The 23,234-nt window shown below is 35.2% G+C and overlaps 2 protein-coding genes across 3 annotated transcripts in view; one reads left to right on the plus strand and one right to left on the minus strand.

The window, feature by feature from the left end:
- Positions 1–23,234, minus strand: part of LOC121727785 — a 126,129-nt gene that overhangs the window by 34,063 nt on the left and 68,832 nt on the right. The window contains exon 2 of the mRNA XM_042115778.1: positions 5,873–6,020. Coding sequence (XP_041971712.1) covers positions 5,873–6,019 — 147 coding nt within the window. The 5' untranslated portion in view covers position 6,020. The remainder of the gene's footprint in view (positions 1–5,872; positions 6,021–23,234) is intronic.
- Positions 1–23,234, plus strand: part of LOC121727784 (lysozyme-like) — a 57,253-nt gene that overhangs the window by 359 nt on the left and 33,660 nt on the right. Inside the window, exons 1-2 of one of the 2 annotated variants that reach the window (XM_042115777.1) lie at positions 11,616–11,629; positions 19,202–19,344. In XM_042115777.1, coding sequence (XP_041971711.1) covers positions 19,209–19,344 — 136 coding nt within the window. In that variant the 5' untranslated portion in view covers positions 11,616–11,629; positions 19,202–19,208. Of the gene's footprint in view, positions 1–11,615; positions 11,630–19,201; positions 19,345–23,234 lie in introns of those variants that run through there. The other variant, XM_042115776.1, reaches the window with a different exon arrangement.

Consider the following 23,234-nt stretch of genomic DNA (forward strand, 5'->3'; position numbering starts at 1 on the left):
CACTACAGTCATACCTAGTCCGATTTCACCCTTAAAATTCTAAAAGCTCTTCCCGTCCAAAGAAATAAATATATGCTTCTAAAAAGGGTATTTTTAAATGAGTAAAAAAGTTAATTGCAGACTATCAATGAACAGTACTAACTGAAAGCTATTAACAGTTTAGATGTTTTACAGCTTACTGAAACATAAGCAGAAAGTATGCAAATACGAAACTAGTTTATAGACAAACAAAACTTCTAATGGTATGTACAGACTTTTAGTTAACGTTAAAAAAGATATACGGGTGGGCAAGTTGGAAGTTTTCCCATCTCTTTTGTTAATATAATGCCGGCTCAAAAGTTAACGTAAACAATGGCAGTGTTTGTCCGGATTTACATTTTATAATTACGGCTGAAATATTAACATCACGAGAGTTTTGCAAATCTTCGCATCAATTAAAAAAGTACTGTATCCTACTTGGCTATATAGAGCAGAAGAGAAGCACGATATGGAAAAATATTAATTACTTAACTGCAATTAAATGAAGATTTTGACAGATAATATAATATGGGGCTTATCTCAAAATCTTCATTTTATTTCAGTAACTTTATTAATATTCGTCTCTAAGGCCGGTATAAAAATAGTCAGTACTCAAGATGCATCTCGGTCTCAAGACACGGTTCAGGCTCTGTGATTGGTTGGCTGTCAAAATTTGGACCAATCACAGAGCCGAACCGGGTCTTGAGACCGGATCGGATCTTTATTACTGACTATTTATACCGGCCTAAGCCCCAATTTCACCAACGACTGTTAAAGTTAACGCTCGAATTAGTATCACGTTACCTCTTTCGTTTTTCTTATGAATGAAAGAGAAGACTTGACATTTTAACAAGCTGTTAGCACTAACAGACGTTGGTGAAATTGGGGCTAAGTGCGGTAGTTAAACAAACTAAATCTTAAGAGCTTTTTCAATCTTAGTCCTTCCAAAAAGAAATTAGGTATGTCTTAAAAGATTATGTGAATGGAAAAATTTTGCATATCGGAATTCCTTGTATAAATTTTCATATGACGAATCAATTGCCACATACTATACAATTAAGATAAAGTTAACAATTAAAAATTGATTTAAGCTATAGCAGTTCAATTATTATTACCGACTCACTGCAATATTAATCGATGATTAAAATATAACGGGGCGCGCTTAGCTCGCCAAAATGAAGCGTACAAAATGGGCTTTGAATAATAAATAATGATTGGCGATAGCCCTCTGTTTTCATATTACTAGACCATGAATATGTTAATCTATATATATATATATATATATATATATATATATATATATATATATATATATATATATATATATATATATATATATATATATACATATATAAATTATAATACATGGTTAAGATTTTTGCTATGCCAAAAAAAGCCAAAAATGTAAATGTTACATTTAACATGTGTTTTGACGAGAATTCGAAAAATAAGTTAAACAATAGAATGCATATTCTATTGTTTTACTTATTTTTCGGATTCTCGTCAAAACTGTTATGTTCAACATGTTCAAAATCTGTATGTTCATTATTTAATAACTGCTAAATGCAAAATATTTGTCACAGACAAAGATCATTAAGATTTTTTACTACACCAAGTTTGCGGCTGTAACTAGTATAATACAGTAACAGATTTGGCCCTTTGCGTAGACTTCATTTTAGCCAATAAATTGCAAACCTAGTACGCTTTAGGTCAGTGAACGTTATCAAATTGAAGTTAAATTTTCATAAAAGCGTAGAAAAAGTCGATTACCCAAGCAGGCTCGTGTTGAGCTATTGAAAACAAACATTAACATATTCAATTTGCGTTTTGTGAGTTTTGCGTAAAAACGAGTTTATTTTATGTGGATTACTCTCACATCCGTCACCGGCTCAGACGAAAAAATAATAGTATTCGCAATTATTTAGTACACGCGCCATGCGTAACTTTAAAAAATATAATTATCTTTAAATATATAAAAATGGATTTCCAAATGTGTTAGTCGCGCTAAAACTCGAAAACGGCTGAACGGATTGGGCTGATTTTAGTCTTAAAATATTCGTAGAATGGACTTCTACGAATATTTTAAGAGGGAAGGTTTTAAAGTGACACGAAGTTCACCGGGACAGCTAGTTCTTTAAATATTTATAAAACAATATTTTTCTCAAAACTTTATTTATTGCGTAGTGTAAAATTGTAGTACAAGATTGTTAATGTTGAATATTATTGTAGAAATGAGTAATATCTTGAAATCGTGTAATATGTGATTATTACCTCATATAATAACCACGAAAAGTACCGTGGATACAAAGTATAAGTCAACTTTAAAATCCACCGAAGAGGTGGATTTCAAAGTAAACTGAAAAAGCTATTACATAATATTTCCTTAGGTTGGGTTGCACCAGAGGCGTAGTTAAAGTTAAAGTTTAACTAAAGCTATTTTTATAGTTAAATGTGGCGTCCTTTAGCTTTAACTTTAACCTTAACTTTAACCGGAGTAATTCACGTATGAGCGGAGGTAAGGACGCAATATTTAACTTTAACCAGAGATTTGACATTTTGCACTGTAGTTAAAGTTAAAGCGAAAGTTACAGTTAAAGTTAAAGTTAGCTGGTGCAACCCAGTCCTAAGCAACGAGTATAATATTGTTTTAATGTAGCATTCCTAAAATCTCCTTATGTAAAATTATAATACGCACAAAAAATCTGAGTCCCAATTTCAAAGTAGCATTAATCTTTTACGTACTCAATTATGATTTTTAGGCCCAATTCGACCAACGTGACGTCTTTTAGTAATAACAGCTTTTTCGTTTTCTCTTTCATTCATATGAAAAATGAAAGAGGTAACGTGATACTAATTCGAGCATTAACTTTAATAGTTGTTGATGAAATTGGACCTTAATCCTCTAATTATTAAATGTGGTTTAATTTAAAAGATGATAATTCCTCAGTCCCAAAGGAACCCTTTTTCATTTCAGTTACTTTAACGTTCCATACCTTTATAATAATAAATCTTCCTAACTGATTTATTTGACCATTCTTAAGATTGTTTTCTTTCTCCTCAGGGAAGTCCTTAATTTTCCAAGAAAATGTAAGTGGCGCTTTTTATAGCGTTTTTCTATTTATTAATTTATAAAAGGTCGCTCTTCTTTTATGGATTTTTAGTGTAACTTGGTACTACTAATATATATTCTGTGGTGTAACTTAAGTTTTGGCTGCACAAAGTAATGGACCATTACATTATTTCGTAGTGAATTATTATAAAAAATGTTTAAGAATGTTGCAGTTAAAGCGTTATTTAAGCACTAAATTAATTAAATATTCAGCTATCGATACACAAAAAATTTGCTGGTTAGGGTTCCGTTTTAGGGTTCTGTAGTCAACAAACGGAACCCCAAAAAAGATTACTAAACAGCAGATTTTTTGTATATTGCTCGGTTCATATTTATATAATTTACCAGTAACATTGTCCTGCATTTAGAACAATCCATATTATCGAAATATCTATTTTAATTCTTTTTATTTCTGTTAGCTACCACTTTCGAGAATTTTTGCAGAGGAAATTGTTGTGCGTCTTATTAAAATGAAGCTAGTTACAGAAAAATTTGCTTGATAGTTATCAAATGAAATAAACGCTCTAGGGAACCTGTACTATGATATCACAAGACTTACAGTACAAAGTAAAGACTTTCGTTACCTATTAGGACTGCCGATACAACTATGATTGGTATGATCAGGCACAGGACCGACATTTACATGCCCATCCGACTTCATTATTTTTATTAGACAATCAAATGGCATTAGCCTGCAATTTCCTTACCAAACATGAAAACACCATTTTGCAAACGTAGGAATCGAACTCACGACCTCCAAGTGAATACGCCCTAAATTACTGAACAACAAAGGCGTTTTTATATCAACAATGTAGTACTATGTGTCTATGTTGTTGTACGTGCCAGGAATTTCTTTTGGAGTATCATATTCATAACACATCATAAGCAGATGTTTATTCATATTCTTCAGACCTGCGTTCTGTAAATAATGTTATGACTTGCGAAGTATATTGATTTTATGGAGCATTAAACTTGACTTGTCACTAACAGAATATGGATACTTTGCACTTAATGTTTTCGCCTAGGATTTTGAAACATGGTAATGTTTTAAGAAAAGAAAAAGCGGCCAAGTGCGAGTTGGATTAGCCCATGGAGGGTTCCGCAGCAGCAATAAGGTTTATCTGTTTGAAATTAAAAGGTTTTTGTTTTATTTTTATATTTCAGTTGATCTAATGAAAGTTAAATTAAGGTTTACTCTTTATGGCGTAAAAAAAAAACTTCTTGCTAGATCTCGTTCAAACCAATTTTCGTTGGTAGTTTTTATAGTAATGTACATCATATATTTTTCTTACATTTATCATGCCCCTACTTCAGAAGTTAGAGGGGGGCGGACACACATTTTACCACTTTGGAAGAGTCTCTCTCGCAAACTATCCAGGTTAGAAAAAAGTGATGTTAGAAACCTTAATATGATTTTTAAAGACCTATTCATAAATACCCCACATGCATAGGTTAGATGAAAAAAACAATTTTTTTGTTTCAGTTGTACATATAGGGGCCCCTAAAATTTTTAATATTTTTTCCATTTTTGTATCAAAATCATAATGCGGTTCACAGATTACATCTACTTACTAAGTTTCAATAGTATAGCTCTTATAGTTTCAGACAGACAGACAGACAGACAGACAGACAGACAGACAGACATGACAAATCTATAAGGGTTCGGTTTTAACCCTAAAAACCCTAAAAAGTCATACAATTTATATCTTTCTGATATGGAATATTATGTTCCTTTATGAGTTTCAAAATAAGTTGGAGGATGTGTATTTGCTGATGGGCATTATTTGGGCTCTCACAATGGCCGTGTTCGGTGGCCCAAAAAGCAATCTATACGTGTAAATAAAGAAGCAGTTCGGACACACGTAGGCTAGGGGAGCTTCTGATAAAGACTGACAGATCTGTTTGCGCCTCTCGATGGGGACTATGTTTGCTTTCCGCTTCATCTGCAGCAGGTACTGCGTTTGTTTGGGAAGAAATAAATAGCCTGAATCTTTTCTTCCGCAAGATACAAAGTTTTAACTAACCAAGCGCCAGATGTGTGACCCGTGTAATCAGGTTACTCGTAGTTTGCAAGGATATTGACGTGGCACCGGGGTTTGAGAGTAATTACAAATCAAATATTCAATAATGTTTACTACCAATTAGAAATAGATAATAATTACGTAAAAAATACGAATTAACTTTTTTCGAAGATCCATTAACGATAATAACACTTTGACGTTGTTTAAGATAGTATAATATATTTTAGAATCTTATGATTCTCTCGTCTAACGGCCTTGAGGTCGTTAGACGCAAGAATGATGAGCCAACCCCCGTGAAGTATTTAACTTCACTGTAAAAGTAACAGCTCTGAAATACGAAAAAAAATTTCACTTTTGTATGGGCAAGGACCCGAGCGTCACTAGTTTCCCCATACAAAAGTGAAAAAAAATTTTGGTCTTTCAGCGCTGCAACTTTCACAGTGAACTCTCTACAAGGTGATGATGAGCCAACCCCCGTGAAGTATTTAAAGCACTAAGCGTCCTTTTTTATGCACATTGTTTTCTGCTTATCTAGTGGCCATCAGGTCAGTCTCACTGATTAGTACCTGCCTATTTGACGCAAATGCCGCGACAGTAACTGACCTACATCGCTGTGTGGTCGCCGGCGCAGCGCACTCAGCCGCGGGCACGGCCACTCGCCCAGCGCCGGCACCGCCAACAACACCACTACAGCCAACACCCACACGCTGCGACAGTAACTGACCTGCAGCGCTGTGTGGTCGCCGGCGCAGCGCAGCGTGTGCGGCAGGTCGCAGGAGCACTCCGCCGCCGGGCGCGCGCTCAGCCGCGGGCACGGCCACTCGCCCAGCGCCGGCGCCGCCAGCAACACCATGACGCCCATAATCCACATTCTGGAACAAAATATAATTCAGTTAATAGGCGATATACTGCATCTGCATATCGACTACCAAAATTAATCAACGTGTTTCTTTTAACATTAGAAAAAATTGCCACTTGTACACATAGGCCTTGCGCCAGTGTAAGTAAAGTTGTACGTAAAATATGTATGTATATCACGACACCTCTCTTATTCTAAAATCTAAGGAAAGCATGATGGCATTATTCATTTGCCATTTTAATTAATCTTCCAAGTATTAATCAATTTTATTATCCATAAACGTCCAATATTCTTGCAAACTTTCGACGCCACAGAATATGTTAGCGATCATGCTAATATTTTGTCTTACACGTTCCAGACATTTTTTCAAATATGTCTACAATATTATAACGTCATGTAGGAGGCATAAACAAATATAATAGGCTCGCTAACGACTTTAACGCACTTTCACTGTTAGTTTGTCTTACGGCTGTAATCCTGGCTTAAGAGCTTAAGGGCTAAACAAACAAACAAACATGTAATCATGCCAAATATTGTATTACTAAGTAAGTTATTAGTTAGTGCTCCTAGCTATGAGATGATTTAAACCTTAGATATCTTCTAAGTAGGTACTCATATTGTACTCCAATCATACGTTTTAAATGTGTGAGCTACGTTCAAATAAAGAACAAACAATTTATAAAACTTATTAAGTTTTACTCGTCTACAATTCATTTTGATCATTATTATAGATAGAAAATAAAATTAAATATCCATTATTATTGATATTAAAGATTATAATATAATGCGAGATAAAGCATAATATGGCGCTAAAAATATTACACTCATAGAGGTAGTTAAAATAACAAAAGTTCAAGTGTGTCATGTGTATGGGCCATAAAATTTAATTGGACGAAATCTCGTCCCGAAAGACCCTCTATAAATCCGCAGAAACATCGAGAAATACAAATCTCAAATAGCAATTTCGGTCATATCCTGAGGTACTCGGGAAAGAATTGCCACTGCAATGCGTGTGGTTACGACGTAATGGGACATTTCCACTGAGTGACGGCCGGACGGAGAGAAACGCCTCTCAAGTTATGGACGCAAGCGAAAATCAAACATCAGTCGAGCAAATTGCAAGCGAAATTCTGGGCTACCTGTTTTGTGGAAAACGGTAATTTAAATTGTGGGATACTTTGTTGTCAAATAAGAGAAACTTGAGTCATGAGGCATGACTCAAGGTAACTTATAAATTGGTAGAATATGTTTCAAAATATATAAAATAACTTTACTGCTGATTCAAAACATTAAATAATTATTTGAAAACTTTAAAAATATATACTTCATTAATATATTTTAATACTGTCTAAATAAAGAAACATTATAAAAATAGTACCGCGTAGGCTGCTACGCGCTCGCTACGAGCGTCTACGAATTTCTTTAGAAATTTCTAAAGAAATTCAAAGCAGCTTAAAATATTAATTTTATAACATTAAATCTTATGCCAAGCCTTAAAACCAGGACTTGAAACCGGTTCAACACTACACTACTTGTCAAGAATGTGTACCAGGTGCACATTTTAATACATTTGCAATATTTAGGTGGCCTTGAGCGGTATCAGGCTGACGTTACATGACATTTCGAAAGGAACCAAATTTAAAACGGTAATACGTTCACGTACGTTTACGGGAGTTATGTTTTCTTAGTTTTTATTATTCGTAGGGTTAAACGTGGGTTAAACCAATTTTGTCATACGGTTACGTTCCGGAGCAGAAACGAAATATAGGAACGATACTTGGAACCTTAACAAACCGGTTTATAGTGAGATCAGCCGCGAGTCGCGCAGCCGCAAGACTTGATCGAAGTATCTAATATATTATTTGCTGCGTCGCTCGCGCTCGCGAATGCTCAGTCTGTTCAGCGTAAATAGTATGGTAGACCATTACGTTCTATGAACATGGGACGCAAATCATTTCCCGGTTTGAAAATTATAACTGGTTTTTAAAAAATACCCACATTTGAAAAACCGGTTCATATACCGGTTTAGAGGAACGAACCCTTTTTAGATAGTTCCTTGGGTAAATTTGTCAAACCTGTTCAAAAAAATACCGGTTTCCAAGTCCTGCTTAAAACGCTACGCTGATCCATTGACATGAGTTTATTTCATTGCACCTATATCTAATGTAAGGGCAATTTATTCCAAACGATAGACGATTGACCCGAGAGAATTAGGAGCATCTTTCAATAGCTACATTAGGTATACGTAGTAAAATATTATCGACCGTAAAATATGATTCTAGATATTATTTTACTTCGGTATATATGATGCAGAACATTTACCTTTTTATCAAATTACTTATTCTTTACAAAATGATCGTAGTGTATATCTTGACAAATTCTGATTTTTTTAAGAATTTCTGAGAAGAGGTTAGCTGATATATTATCGTGATATTATATCAGCTATATATCGTGATATACTTCTTAACTCGAGCGAAGCCGTGGGCAAAAGCTAGTCTATATATATAAAACTCAAAGGTGACTGACTGATTGACATAGTGATCTATCAACGCACAGCCCAAACCACTGGACGGCATGCAGGTAGATGTTATAACGTAGGCATCCGCTAAGAAAGGATTTTGATAAATTCCAACCCCAAGGGGTTCAAATAGGGGATGAAAGTTTGTATATAATAATATTTCTTAACGCGAGCTGTGACAATAATAAGCATAATATTAATATCGTTAAGATACAATGCAGTTATGGTGATGGATTATTGGATTATATCTTATATTACTTTTTCTTTAAATGGTGACAGTGAAGTTGAGATATTAAATCCCAAGAATCATACAAAAATGATTACAAGAATCAAGGTTCAATTTTCCCGGTTCAACTTTTTTTTTCAAGTGCAAAAGTTAGTATGAAATTCACGACTGACTGTACTTTTATCGTTAACTCTGTTAAGGGGAATCGCTTTACAATTCTTCGGCGTTTGTTTGTAACTTTCCCTGAAGTAGGTACTTTACATCATTACAGATTCTTTTAAGATTTGCAGAAAGTTTTTATGATTATGTACTTATAATTTATATGTACCGATATTTATCACAAAATATATAATAAATATGATGGTAATAATGTGATCTCTGTTGATTTATGTCGTATGTGTAAAATAGATATGTAGCATAAATTTAATTGTTACTCCAAGATTTCTCTCTTTCTTTCAAGGTCCAGAACCGTGGATGTGGCCCTAATATAAGAAATGGTATTACGATTTTCGAAGGAAATAAAATACTAGAGCAGAGTTAGAAAAGGTAAAAATATAAGAGCATTTGTTTCTACATGCTCTCGACTTAAAATTATTAATAGGTGCGATTCGCTTGGAAAGTCCCATAGTTTTTTAAACGGTGTTAGGAGACTCGTTCGCTCGATAGAACTATAGAAGGATACTAAAAGTGGACTGCACGATTCTAAAAGAGATTTCACATTTACCTCTTTTGTAAAATAACTTTTTCACGAAAATAGGTTAGTTTTGAGAATTCTTGTTACAACTGAAGTAACTAATGTAAAATGTATTACCTACTTACAAACACTTGCGACAGTTTAGGCTTTTAGGCTAGAAAATGTCATTTTCATCGGATACAAACAGCTAGTACATTCATAATATGCATTTAGTAAAAAACGGTTCTTTCAATATTACAAACAGACACTCCAATTTTATTTATATGTATAGATGTTTATTTAAAGAAAGTGCATGATATTTCAACACAGGGTTACTTTGAATTTGAATTAGCAGTAATTTATTGTATTATTTCCGTTGTTTAAAAAATTCTTTAAATTCTTATAATTCATAGTTCAGATATTTCGTCTCGAAAATCTAATTAGAGGATTTCTGAGAATTATTTGTAAACATATTAGACGAAAAGCTCATTACTTAATATATTCGCAAACAAACGACGAAAATAGGGTGTTACGGAACGGAAATTGTTTTTTTATAATATTACTAGCTGTCCCGGCAAACGTTGTTTTGCGATAAATATTTTCTTTGGTATGAAAAATAGATGTTGGCCGATTCTCAGACCTACTCAATATGCTCACAAAATTTCATCAAAATCGGTCAAGCCGTTTCGGAGGAGTATGGCAACGAAAACTGTGGCACGAGAATTTTATATATTAGATATTAATCTGTATTAAGTACGCTAATATTTTTTTCCTAGCAGTTATTTATTTTTAACATAGCATACTGTCATTTAAATGTAAAAACTTGTAAATGGCTATTTGTTTCTAAATACTAACTTAGTCGTCATTGAGATTTGTTTAGCTGTAAGTTTTTCTGTACAAATAAAATAAAGTATAATAACAAGAATTTTAAAATATTACACAGTGTACTGTAATTTATGTCTTTGAAAATACGAATATTTTTTAAGATTTTCTGAAGAACACCTGAAGATCATAATCTATACTAATATTATTATAATTCTGCAGAGTTTGTTTGTTTGTTTGTTTGAACGCGCTAATCTCAAGAAGTACTGGTCCAATTTGAAAAATTCTTTTACTGTTGGATAGCCTATTGATCGAGGAAGGCTATAGGCTATATTTTATCACGCTAAGACTAACAGGAGCGAAGAAATAGAGGAAAATGTAGAAAAATCTATACTTAATATTATAAAGCGGAAGAGTTTGTTTGTTTGAACGCGCTAATCTCAGGAACTACTGATCCGATACGAAAAATTATTTCAGTGTTTGATAGCCCATTTATCGAGGAAGGCTATAGGCTATATTTTATCACGCTAAGATTAAGAGGAGCAAAGAAATAGAGGAAAATGTGGAAAAAACGGGGAGAAATTATTTGAAAGGGCTTATTTGAACCCGCTAATCTCAGGAACTACTGGTCCGATTTGAAAAATTCTTTCAGTGTTAGATAGTCCATTTATCGAAGAAGGCTATAGGCTATATTTTATTACGCTAAGGCTAATAGGAGCGAAGAAATAGAGGAAAATGTGGAAAAAAACGGGGGAAATTATATGAAATTGCTTATTATATCTTTAGAACTACTGGAGCAATTTTCATGTTATTTGGCAAACATGAAGAATAGACCACGTGAAGGGTCATAGGCTATTTTTTTGTGGAAAAATGTACGGTTGCGTGAAATTCCTAAATTACGCGGACGAATCCGCGCGGAACATCTGAATATAATAAAATCGTAGGAAGGTCAATTCTGCACATTGAATATTTTTGTACAATAATACTTGGGACGTAGTCTACTATGCTTACGCGGACGAAGTCGCGGACAACAGCTAGTATTAATATAAAAACTACGTGTTTTTTGGGTATTCCAAAAACATAGGCTACTATGTATTAATAGCTTCTATCCGGAACCAAAGGACATAGACTATTTGTCGCGATAAAATGCACAATTGCCGCGTGACACTGTTTTATGCTGTACCTACGTGTGCAATATTTTTGACCGACTTCCAAAAAGGAGGAGGTAATTGTATCTTCTAAGATGTATACTTATGCAGTTGAATGCTTCGTCTTAACGCAATATGCGTGTCAATGTCAGTAAGTGAATAATTGCGTGTTTCCACCGCGCGGGAACTGCACTCACATCGCTCCCACCCACCGGCTAACACACACTCTACTAAGGTAAGTACTTGCGAGATTAACCTATTTTAGAAGTTGATAAAAAAGGTTTAATGCAAGTCACCAAAATATTTGGAGGCATAAAGTTGTACGCCTTCCAATTTAAAAAAAAGTTGATTGTTAGATATAGAATTAGACTGGGTTGCACCAACTAACTTTGACTTTAACCTTAACTATAACCGGAAAAATTGACAGATGTCGTATGAGAATATGGGGTGTTTGGACGCCATATTTAACTTTAACTATAACCACGCCTCTGGTGCAACCCAACCTGCTTGACTAAATATGTATTTGTTACAAGAAATAGCTCAGGTAAAATAATTAAACTGAGGTCCAGCTAGCGCTTTAGTCAAAATGAACCCTTTGCTGTTGATGATTTATAAAAGAGATTGAAGACGAAGAGATTTAGATACTTTAAAAAATAAATAAATGAAGTACGTTTATTTCATAACAATCATAGAAAATCCATTTTGACGACCTCTGTGGCTCAAGCAGCCGGGGGTCGCGGGTTCGAATCCCGCCGACGGAACAAAACGTTTTCAAAGTTCCTGGGTCATGGATGTGAATTAAATATGTAATCTTTAATATATGTATAGTATTAAAGTATTAAATATATTTCCGTTGTCTGGTACCCGTAACACAAGTCCTTCAGGTACTTACCACAGGGCCACACTGAGGTGGTGTGAAGCGTCCATAGATATTATTATAGAAAATCCATAACATTTCTGTAAATTAAAAAATAATAAGAACATAAAAATGACTTAAAAGTTAACTAAATACGTATATAAAACAAATCCTTATTATAAATATGGAACTCAAACAAGTCCATTATTTCCTCCGTATCGTCAACAAAGCTTTGTTGCGACAATTTCGACTTTCACGAACAAACATTAGCATTGAGAACTTAAATATGCACTGAGACTCCCTTAGCTTCAGACCTACTGCAGACTCGGATACTAAATAATTATTATTTCTACCGACTCCTATAAAGAAGGATGTCATATGTTACAGTATATTCGACCCATGGACATTATTTTTTGCATTTTTTGCTATCGAATGTAATATTATAATATTTTGATGTTACAATAGCTGCATATCGAAAACTAGCTGTGTCCCGCGGTCTTACCCGCGGTTTAATAAGATACTACTCGTATGAAAAGTACCAATAATAGGGTCAAAACGGGACGATACGTGGTTTTATAATGGTTGATGGTAGTGATGACGATGATGATGATGATGAATGTAATTTATATAATTGATTGTACTGTCAGTCCTTTTTTTTTTAATAAATGCGAATGCAAATAAAACACAATACTACTTGCACTTTTTCCACTATTTTCATTAATAGACATGATGATTATTTTTTTTTCTTATCGGTAATTGAAAGACACATAAAAAATAGAAATATCGTTGAAAGAATGACTCTGATAGCTTAAAAATTCACCAAGATATGACAATTCAAATATCTCATAAAAAAGACCTGCCCGAAACGCTCCATACAAAGTGCTACGAAAGTATGACGTCAGTCTTTCGTAGTTTGTACGCATCGGGAGACAACTTTGTTCGATAGGTATATTAAATATTGCGTTTATGAAAGTGGTTTCATAACAAAAGTTGCTTTTAATTTAAAAAATTTAATTGAAAAAAAATTCGACTTGTATATCCAACTTTGAAGGCGCATAACAAAAAAAATACAAATGCTATCAATCTGAAATTTTGGGAACACTTATTTTTTACTGTGATTTCTTTATTTTATTAACAAAATTGCTAATCTTTGACCTTGTCATCATCCCTATTACTACAACGTGTACGACTGTACGTATTTAAGTTAAATTTGTAGTAATTAATGAATATAGTGGAAAAAGTGCAAGTATTATTGTGTTTTACTTGTGTTTTAATATAATTTGCATAGTAGCATATGCTTTTCGTTCTTAAAACAACGTCGAAACCCCCAAACTTGTATCTCTAAAGAGTCAGGAGTTCTCTCAGCACCTTCCGAACCATGGTATACCTTGGTGCTAAATCTTACTTGTTGGTAGCACATGCTTAGAATACGTGGGAGAGCCATGCTTCGGCACGAATGGGCCGGCTCGACCGGAGTTACCATACCACGTTCTCACAGAAAACCGGCGTGAAACAGCGGTTACGCTGTGTTTCACCGAGAGAGTGAGTTTACCGGAGGCCCAATCCCCTACCCTATTCCCTTCCCTACCCTCCCCTATTCCCTTCCCTTCCCTTACCTTCCCATCCCTACCCTCCCCTATTACCCTATTCCTTCTTAAAAGGCCGGCAACGCATTTGCAGCTCCTGATGCTGCGAGTGTCCATGGGCGATGGAAGTTGCTTTCCATCAGGTGACCCGTTTGCTCGTTTGCCCCCTTATTTCATTTAAAAAAAATACAGCTCACGAAGCCGAAGTCACCACATGTTTTGATATAAATTTTGAGGAGTTTCCCTCGAATACTTATGAATCCCTACACCAAGTCACCACTTTTATGAATATGAATATGTTGCCAAATTGGGATGATAACCTATAGGGGAAACTGGGGATAGGTCTTGATCCCCCACTTTGATTTTATGATCTCTTGTGTACATTTCTTAAGAAATATAACATGTGTTTAGACTTAACGATGCATAATTTAACCAAGTACTATCTGTGTATTGATAATTAGGATTATATTATACTTATTTGTAAAAGTTATTGAAATTAAACTGGTAAAACGGGTTTACACCAAGTGTCCCGTATGTAAGGGAGGAATGATTCTTCTAGTAGGATGACTTGATCCGGGGCGGATCAAGTCTCCCATAGTAAGTGTAGCCGCCAAACCGCGCGTTCTGGCGGACGTATATAATTCGATCCCGATAGTCAGATATAGACCAGTCGCAACACAAATCGGGTGAAGTCGATGAAACTCGTCGTAGGGGTGAATTGCATAAAGAGCCGTTTCATACCTCATTTCGAGTACCCGTAGAACCGAACTAAATTATCAATCAATAATAGCCCCTATTACCCGGCAATAAAAGGCATTTCTCTTCGCACGTATAAGTAAGAGAGTCGGGTCGCTTGCCAACTGTATAACGAAACAGTGACTCTTCATATAATTGAGTTTCAAGTTTTTGAATGTACATTTTCATTAAATGAATTTAACATTTTTAACATATTTTGCTTGTATTTTCTACTTAATATAATTAAGAGGTTTAATTTACTATCGTTTTAGTTTCAGTTTTATATTTTTTCACGTGCAATTATTAAAGCTTTTGCGCGGTTTGGCTATCAGTATTTAATGCTTAATCCCAAAAAATCTCGCTATAAAAAAGGTAATAAATAATTCCTCGCTACAAAAAAGGTATTGGGAAATCAGTGCTTCAATTCTAAAAAAATTAGGCAGCTTAATTGTAATATTCTTTCCTGTTTTTAACCCCGACGAAAAAAAAGAGGTATTATATGTTTGACGTGTCTCATGTTTGTCTCTACTCTCTCTGTCTGTTTGTCTCTGTGTGTATCTGTCTGTGGCATCGTAGCATCCAAACGGGTAGACCGATTTTGATCTAGTTTATACATAGTATATTGTCGCAGTTATCTGGTTTAATCGGCAATTCGATTGAATGACTAGCGCATTCATTCAATGACACCATTTAATTGAACGACCAAAAGAGGAATCATCAAGACGTTAACAGTAACGTTTAACGACTTGACTAAAAGTCATATTATAGTAAAGTCGTTATGTGGGATGATATATTTTTTTAAGTAGTAGTTGGCGGTAGTAATGTGGGTAAATCCACGCTGTCATGTTATTGTATTACAAAAAACGCATTTTAACATCAATTTTATCGAAAAAATATCAACACACTTCTAGCTGTGCGAGCTGTTTGAGGCCATTTTTATTTTGGTGATTTTTAGCACCGCTGTGAGAAACGACATAAAATAAAATTCAATTACCCGACTGATTTCATATCCTCCCTCACCAAAGGCTTATTTTACAAGTCGCATATTAGTTGGACGTTGAGTGATGATTGTTCAATCAATGTTCGGGCTAGTCATTAAATTGAATAGTGCCATTCAATGAAATCACTAGTCATTCAATCGAATCGCAGATTGTACCAGATGACTGCAACATATATAACGATCTAGAACAAGTAACGAAGCTGCATCACATGCGTTCACAATAGCAGAATAAGGGGTACAGTCAATAAAACGGTCGTGTTTCATGTAGGAGTGTGTTTTACCACTATTTTGATGGAGCCTCCGATTCCTCAAAGGCTTATTAAGGTCGAGAATCTGACTCCTCGAGCTTGTTACTTCGGATTCTAGAGCTACGTAAACTGTACGTACAGTCAAGACGTTTGGTCCAAACGAAACATATTCGATACTAATTTTGATACTTTATACAAAGTTTCGTTTTGTTCCTCGTGGTCTGTCTATGGTATAGTACTTTTAGTTTAATAAAATAGAATCACTATTATTTGCAACGTATATAAATCTAAGACACGTTTTTACATCGGTGGTAACGTTATTCAATTAATTTAAATAAAGAGAAATCCTATTATTGTAGTTTGTTGATCCATGTGTGTACACGATCAAAAATTTCCTGATACAAAAAAAAGAGTTATTAAGATTATTCCGGATATAAAAAAGCTCGTAATAAAACGTAGCAATAAAGTAAAAAATATTCAGCAATCAATTCCGCCGTAAAGACAACAAACACAATAAGGCCGTTTGTCCACCGTCGTCACCGGGACGTCAGCGAGAAAAAAAATTAGAGGTCTCAAGGGAATGGAACGAAGTTATTTAAAAAAAAAAACCTATACTTATACATATTATACACTCAAAAAAAAGATTAAAAAAACTCCATCTATTGACGCCCACGAATACTAACAACGTGTCACTGTTTATTCCTTAAAATGCAATCTAGTTGACGCACAGGAATACTATCAATGCCCTCTGCCCCTACCATGCAGGTACTAATAAAAAAGTTTCGAGGTCAAATATCGTTCTGTCTCGCCTCCTTTACGACGAACGCGTGATAAGGAACTTCGTTCCAAAAAAATTACACTTTATGATCTAGGTCCTAGGCTAGGATTTCATCTCATACAAGTTGGAAGCCGCCTACATGAGGTTGCAGCAGACGTCGTGTCGTTGTGACACGTAATTTCTATGTATTTCTATGAATGTGACGCTAACTGCGCGGGGTAATTATCATAGAATCATAGAAATACATACAAACCAGTAGTGTCGCGACGACACGTCGTGTGCGGTAGCTTCATGTCATCCGCTGCCAACCGGCACTTGGGTTAATTCAGACCGCAACAAATTTATATGGATTCGACAGATTCGCAAGACGTCTCACGCAATTGAAATCTGTCAAATCCATACAAATTTATGCCGCGCCGCGCCTCGCCTCGTCATGTTGCGGTCTGAATTGACCACTCTACGCCACTACAAACGATAGCGGCACGGGTCGCTAGACCAATGTCAGAAGAAAATGAAACCTGTAGTATGCCACTGTGGCATTTTATTTTAAACTAGCTATTTGACCGAGCTTTGCTCGGTATTCGATAAAACACGAATAAAATGACATTTTCTAAAAATGGTTTCTAGCTAGATCGATTATCGCCTCCGAAAACCCCTATATACTAAATTTCGATGAAAATCGTTGGAACCGATTCCGAGATTCCAATTATAAATACAGGGTGCAATTAAACCTTCCTGCCAAATTTTTATATATATTGATCCTAGTTAAAAATTAAATTACACATATTCTTTCTTTGATAATCACTCAGTACTAAAATGTTGAGAAAAAGCTACCGAAAGTTATCCTAAAAAACACTACAATTAATGGACACGATGCGTCAGCCGCACGTGACGTGCCCCCGCGCGCGCGCCTCCCCTCGCGTCACCCCCGATCATTCCCCCGCGCCGCTAGTGACCGTTCTGCAACGATTTTGAATGGGATAAAATATTATGTCATAAAAAAAATAACACCCAATTTTTGTTGGTTAAATGGACTCTCCTAATAATACCTAAGCCCTGGAAAAAATTTGGCAGGAAGGTTTAATTGCACCCTGTATACATATATACAAGAATTGCTCGTTTAAATATTTATATAAGATAAGATATATCGGTGACGTCCCGGTGACGCCGGCAGTGGACAAACGGCCTTAGATGTTCGACATTAACAAATTTACTGAAAAGGGGAATTACTGAAACGGACCATTACTGAAACAAATTAAAACTGGAAATACAATACATGAGATATTGGCTACGCCGACATCAAAGTTCTTTGTTGGGCTTAAATAAAACTCGCCGTTACAACCGACTACCGATTGTTCGTTTTGATCGAAAATTTCCTTTATAAACCCATAATGCTACATTTTTTAGAATAAAACTCAATAATGGAGTACGACAAAGGAAGATTTAGAACTTATTCCTTCGTTATTCTGATGGGTATAGCTAATGTCGTCAAAGTAAATGACCCCAGAGAACCTGCTATAGCTTAATACATATTATCTGTTACCTCCGACTGTGAATAAATTCATAAAACAATACAACATTTAGAGCAACGTAAAATCACATTTGAAAATGTGCTCTTCACAACCTCGTACATGTGTAATGGTAATTCGTACATAATTGAGAATTAGTTCAAGTTTCCATATAAACCGTCTTTTATAGTCGAGAACGTCGCAACGACAATGGTATACAATTACGCGTTACGTGTCAACTACTCACTTGTAATTTGAAAATCTCATTCATAGAAATCCTGGAATTTGTTACCCAGCAGCTTTCGGAGCATTAAACAGTTATAAACAGTAGTCGTTAATTTATACTGAACCATAAAGCAAAGGTGTAGGTGTAGCCAAGTCGATTTAGAATAAACTAGAGATCGCCCAATGGTCGAAATTCGACCTTACTTGCAACGACCGACGTCGAAATTCGACTTTACGATATTAGGACTACTACCTATATTTTGTAAAAATATTGACTTCATCATAGTTTTTTTCAATTCTTGTCTCTGGGACTCATACGACAGTATATATTAAGTCTATGGACTCAGCTGATTTCAGACTGGCCGTTTAAGCATTGTCTAACAGTATCTAAAATTAAATAAAAAAAAACAACAAATCCATTTTCAATTTGTCAACTTGTTGTGAACTTTTTTTGGACTCCCTTCGTTTTGGAATGTCTCCTACATTACCTTGTGGTGGTACCCACAGTTCACCTAACAATCCTGAATCGCGCTATCGAAGTTTTGGGGAACGGCAAGATATTATATACAATGACTGAGAATGACGTCAGTGCGCTTCGACCTGACCGAGCATGCTATCTCTCTCGGTCAGAAGTTCTTCCTTTTAGGCCGCGACGCACAGCGTAAAAACTGATCGAAAGGAGTTCGTAAGACGCAAGGAGATTAGACTACCGGTGAAAGTACGCCTACTTCTATGAAAGTATCCAAGCGCACACGATTGTTTTTTTTTTTTAATTATATATTTTAATTCCTCATGAATCAGTAGAGTTTAATAAAATTAAATTTAGGTTCATTATAATTATTCATAACGAATAATATATTTTTTATTGCAGAATCACAATGAGCCGGCTACTACTGGTATGGGTGGCGCTGACGCTAATCGACAGCTCACAGCAGCACGCGCGCGTCTTCAACCGCTGTCAACTGTCGCGCGAGCTGCTCCGCTACAACTTCCCGCGCGCGCAGATCGCCAACTGTGAGTCTTGGCCGTGGAACTACCGTGACCCCTTATCTTTATATAGTATAATATAATATAATTCTAATGTAGTTTGTACGTGTGTTCGTCACTGATCTCCTAAGCGGCTGGAACGATTTGAATATTTTAACCGACTTAAAAAAGGAGGTTATCAATTAGACCCAGTATGTATTATAGTATTTTCAAAACTGCCCAGTTTTCGTATATTATGTTAGTCTATAAATTTTATGTCTGTGTCCGGATATCTCCGATTTAAGTGATTTTTTTTGTTGTACTAGTTATTGTTTAACTTAGAGAATACTGCAAGTTTCATTAAAATCGGTACAGTAGTTTTTGAGAATTTTAAAATTTTAATAACATACACTTTTGAAGTCAGGTTTATCTTTTTTATTAATGCTATTATTTGTATATAATTAGGGTGTAACTAAATGGTTTTGATTGACAAATCAGCTAGATTAAGAAATATTTTGCAGGTCCGCTTCTCATTTTCTAATATACCTACGAATATCCCGGTAAATATATTTTTGATCTGCTATTATTTATTTATAACTAATAGGGTACCAAAATTAATAATTTATGATTGAATAACATTTAATCAAAGTTGTAATAATTATGCATTGCTCCATTCATTAGAACCGTTTCAATCGTAGGATACCGAAAATTATTACATCCTTAAACATAACCTGGTAGCATTGCCCTGTTTGAAAACATAATAAATATGCAAATGAACATAAAATAACAACTAAAATATTCCGATATCTCTAGGACAAGAGCATCCATGTATTACAAAATAATCGGCCAAGTGCGAGTTGGACTCGCACTTGGCCGATTATTTTCGTCTTACTTAAAATGTCATTTTCAATAACAAGATCTCCACAGATATCATACAAATGTGTGAAATTCAAATGAAGGAAGAATTGAAACATTTTATCCGTCATGCTCCTCCACGACACAGCCGGATATCGAGAGCCGTGCATAGAATTCGATTTCAGCTGAATTCATAATGCCTTTGTTGTAGTGGGAACCAATTTACATCCTAATACGTCACATTCGCATATAAACGATAATAAATGCATAGATATATTAAATCCTCGAATTGCGAATTCGGATTGGCTTACATATCTCAGTTTCGTAATATTAGCTTTGATCCTGAATTCCACAGAAATGTTTACACAAAGCGCTTGTAACTTTAAATGAACCGCACTGTGAAAGGAGATGTCGTTTAATGAATATATTTTTTGGTTTGAAGAATATTTTTTGTTTATTTTAGAAATTCAAACTAGCAAATATTATTAACAAATGTCCCTCAACTTCGTTGGGCAAAAATTTATTAATCGTGCGGGACTTGTACAATTTTTCCCGGTACTTAGTCGTATAGGTACGGTAGTCCTTTCCCGGTACTCGAAGTATCTTCATAGCAAACAAAAAACTCGGTTCAGCGGTTTAGGCGTGAATAGGTAAAAGATAGACATACTTTCGCATTTATAATAATATTGGCATGTATGTTTGTCCGCCTGTCCTTTACTTCTTCACATTCGAACCGCTGAAATTTAGCTACTTGGTATGGAGATACAGCTAAACAAGGCTTTAAATGAACGTGGGTGACATTGACGGCAGCGCTGCTGGTAAAGGAGAACTATCAAACACATGTCAAAAATGACGCTTTTGTATGATAGAAGCGTTTAGTTCCTTTTCTCGCCATGCAAATGTTGTCTCTCTCATGCAAATCTAGTACAATTACACAAACGTCGAATGAACGGACGAATGGTTCTAATAAAAAATAAGTTTTCAATTTTCTTGGCTGTTTAACTAAGGATCTCTAGGAGCGTAGGTGAAATCGAGCTTAGAAGTCTGAGCGTCCCGCGATAAAATTTAAAGAGATTTAGTCTCATCTAACCTAATGTTGTAGATAAAACGAATCGCACTTAAAAATAGAATCTTACATCTAGGAGAAAAATATCGGCGTTATAAATACCTGCCCTGGGACCCAACCCAACATACACAATAGTGGTAAATGTATGACAAAATTTCACATTCTTCTTTTTAACTGACTTAAAAAAATGATATTATTAAATCGGCTCGTATGTATGTAATCATAGATGTATGTAATATTTCCAGAACTGCCCAGTTTTCGTATATGTTAGTCTATAGTCTGTACAAATGTGCCAATTTAAAAAAACCTATGTATGTATGTTATGTTTGTGTTCACAAATCTCCAGAACTACAAGTATTCAGTATTACTTTTTGTGTTGTACTTATTGCGTATTGTTTTATAAAATCATTTCCAATTTTAATTAAGTACATTTTTTGAAATTAGTTTTATTTTTTTTTATATTATTTATTAACATGAAGAAATGAAAGAGACAACATGATATTTAACGAACTTGAACAAGCGTCGGTTAGCAAGTTACACCCCATATAAATAGGATTTGCAAGTTAATTAACTGTGTCAAGTACGAAGTTTGATTACACCGATACAAACTTTTCCAAAACACTAATTTACTTACATAGTACTTGGAAACCAAAATATATTACCATCATCACCATCATTTAGCCAACATAATCATCATTTTAAGTGCCGTTTAAGTTTGCAACGCATATATACGGGAGCAATAGAGAGGTAAATTGTCCTTTATCATTATTCTGAAACAGATTACTCAATATATTAATTGCTTTAACACGTCTAGTCGCACGCACACAAAGTACAAACCATAAAGTTAAGTTATAGAGTTTTTTAAATCTTGAGATACAGCCTGGAGACAGACAAACGGACGGACAGACAGACGGACAGACATCGAAGTCTCAGTATAACTAGGGTCCCGTTTTTACCCTTTGGATACGAAACCCTAAAAACACCGAGCGCAATAGAGAAACAAAGGCCCGAGCAAGAGAGACGTCACTATCAGTAACACTGCCTGGTAAAAAGAGACGTGTGATACATGACAGCAGCACTTTTTTTTGACGTCCAATCGGCACGTGCCGCACGTTGACAATTTAATCTCATAGAAATCATGTTTAATCATGCTTGTGTAAGTGTATACGTTCACATATTTTTACACACAGATGAAAAAAAATTTTGTTTCGTTTGACAGCTCGAGATTGTTGCTCTATTCTGCTAGGTATAATTAACTTTATGGTACAAACACGTCAAACGATGCACACCAACGCCGTACCGCTGTGCCGGTCGGACTGGGGATGTTAGGTTTATTTTCGTTACGGAATTTCTTGACACGATCGCCGCGCTCAAAGCTCGCAAGGCAACAGCTTAAAAAATATCTGCCTTTGATTGTAAAATATAATCTCAAAACGTCTTTACTTGCAAAGGCAAGATTGTCACTGATGGTGTAATATGATTCGAGGTAGTCTGTCTCCCTGTGGCACTCCCATGTAACAGATGCATTACAGCACACAGAGAGCTAATCAGCAGATGCCTCGGAGTCCCAGGGCGGAGTAAAATTATAATTATCCTTTGACTCGCGTCTTGGAGAACATGCCTCGCGTTTTAGTGAGTTCTGTCGAGTATTGTTCTCGATTTTAGTAATGGTTGTTTTATTTTTATTGAAACAAATCTCGCGAAATAATAAACAAATCATATTCTTAGCTGTGCGTCTATGTTTATAAATGTTTTTTTTCTTTTTAACCCATCGATCGTGGAATAACGAGACACAATAGCTTATCTATTGTTATCGCGCCCGGATGTGGCCGCTTAGGGCTTCATGAATTCCTATTTTAAATCTATACTGCACTCGGTGAAACATGGCGGTAGCGGTCATTGACTACCTGTCAAAAACTTGTCATTTTCTATATAAACCGCGATTGACAATGAAGTGTCAGATGTTGTCAATCGCGACTTTGTATAGAAAATTACAAGTTTTTGACAGGGTGTCAAT

The sequence above is a fragment of the Aricia agestis genome, chromosome 6 (assembly GCF_905147365.1).
Source record: "Aricia agestis chromosome 6, ilAriAges1.1, whole genome shotgun sequence".
Taxonomy (NCBI): Eukaryota; Metazoa; Arthropoda; class Insecta; order Lepidoptera; family Lycaenidae; genus Aricia; species Aricia agestis.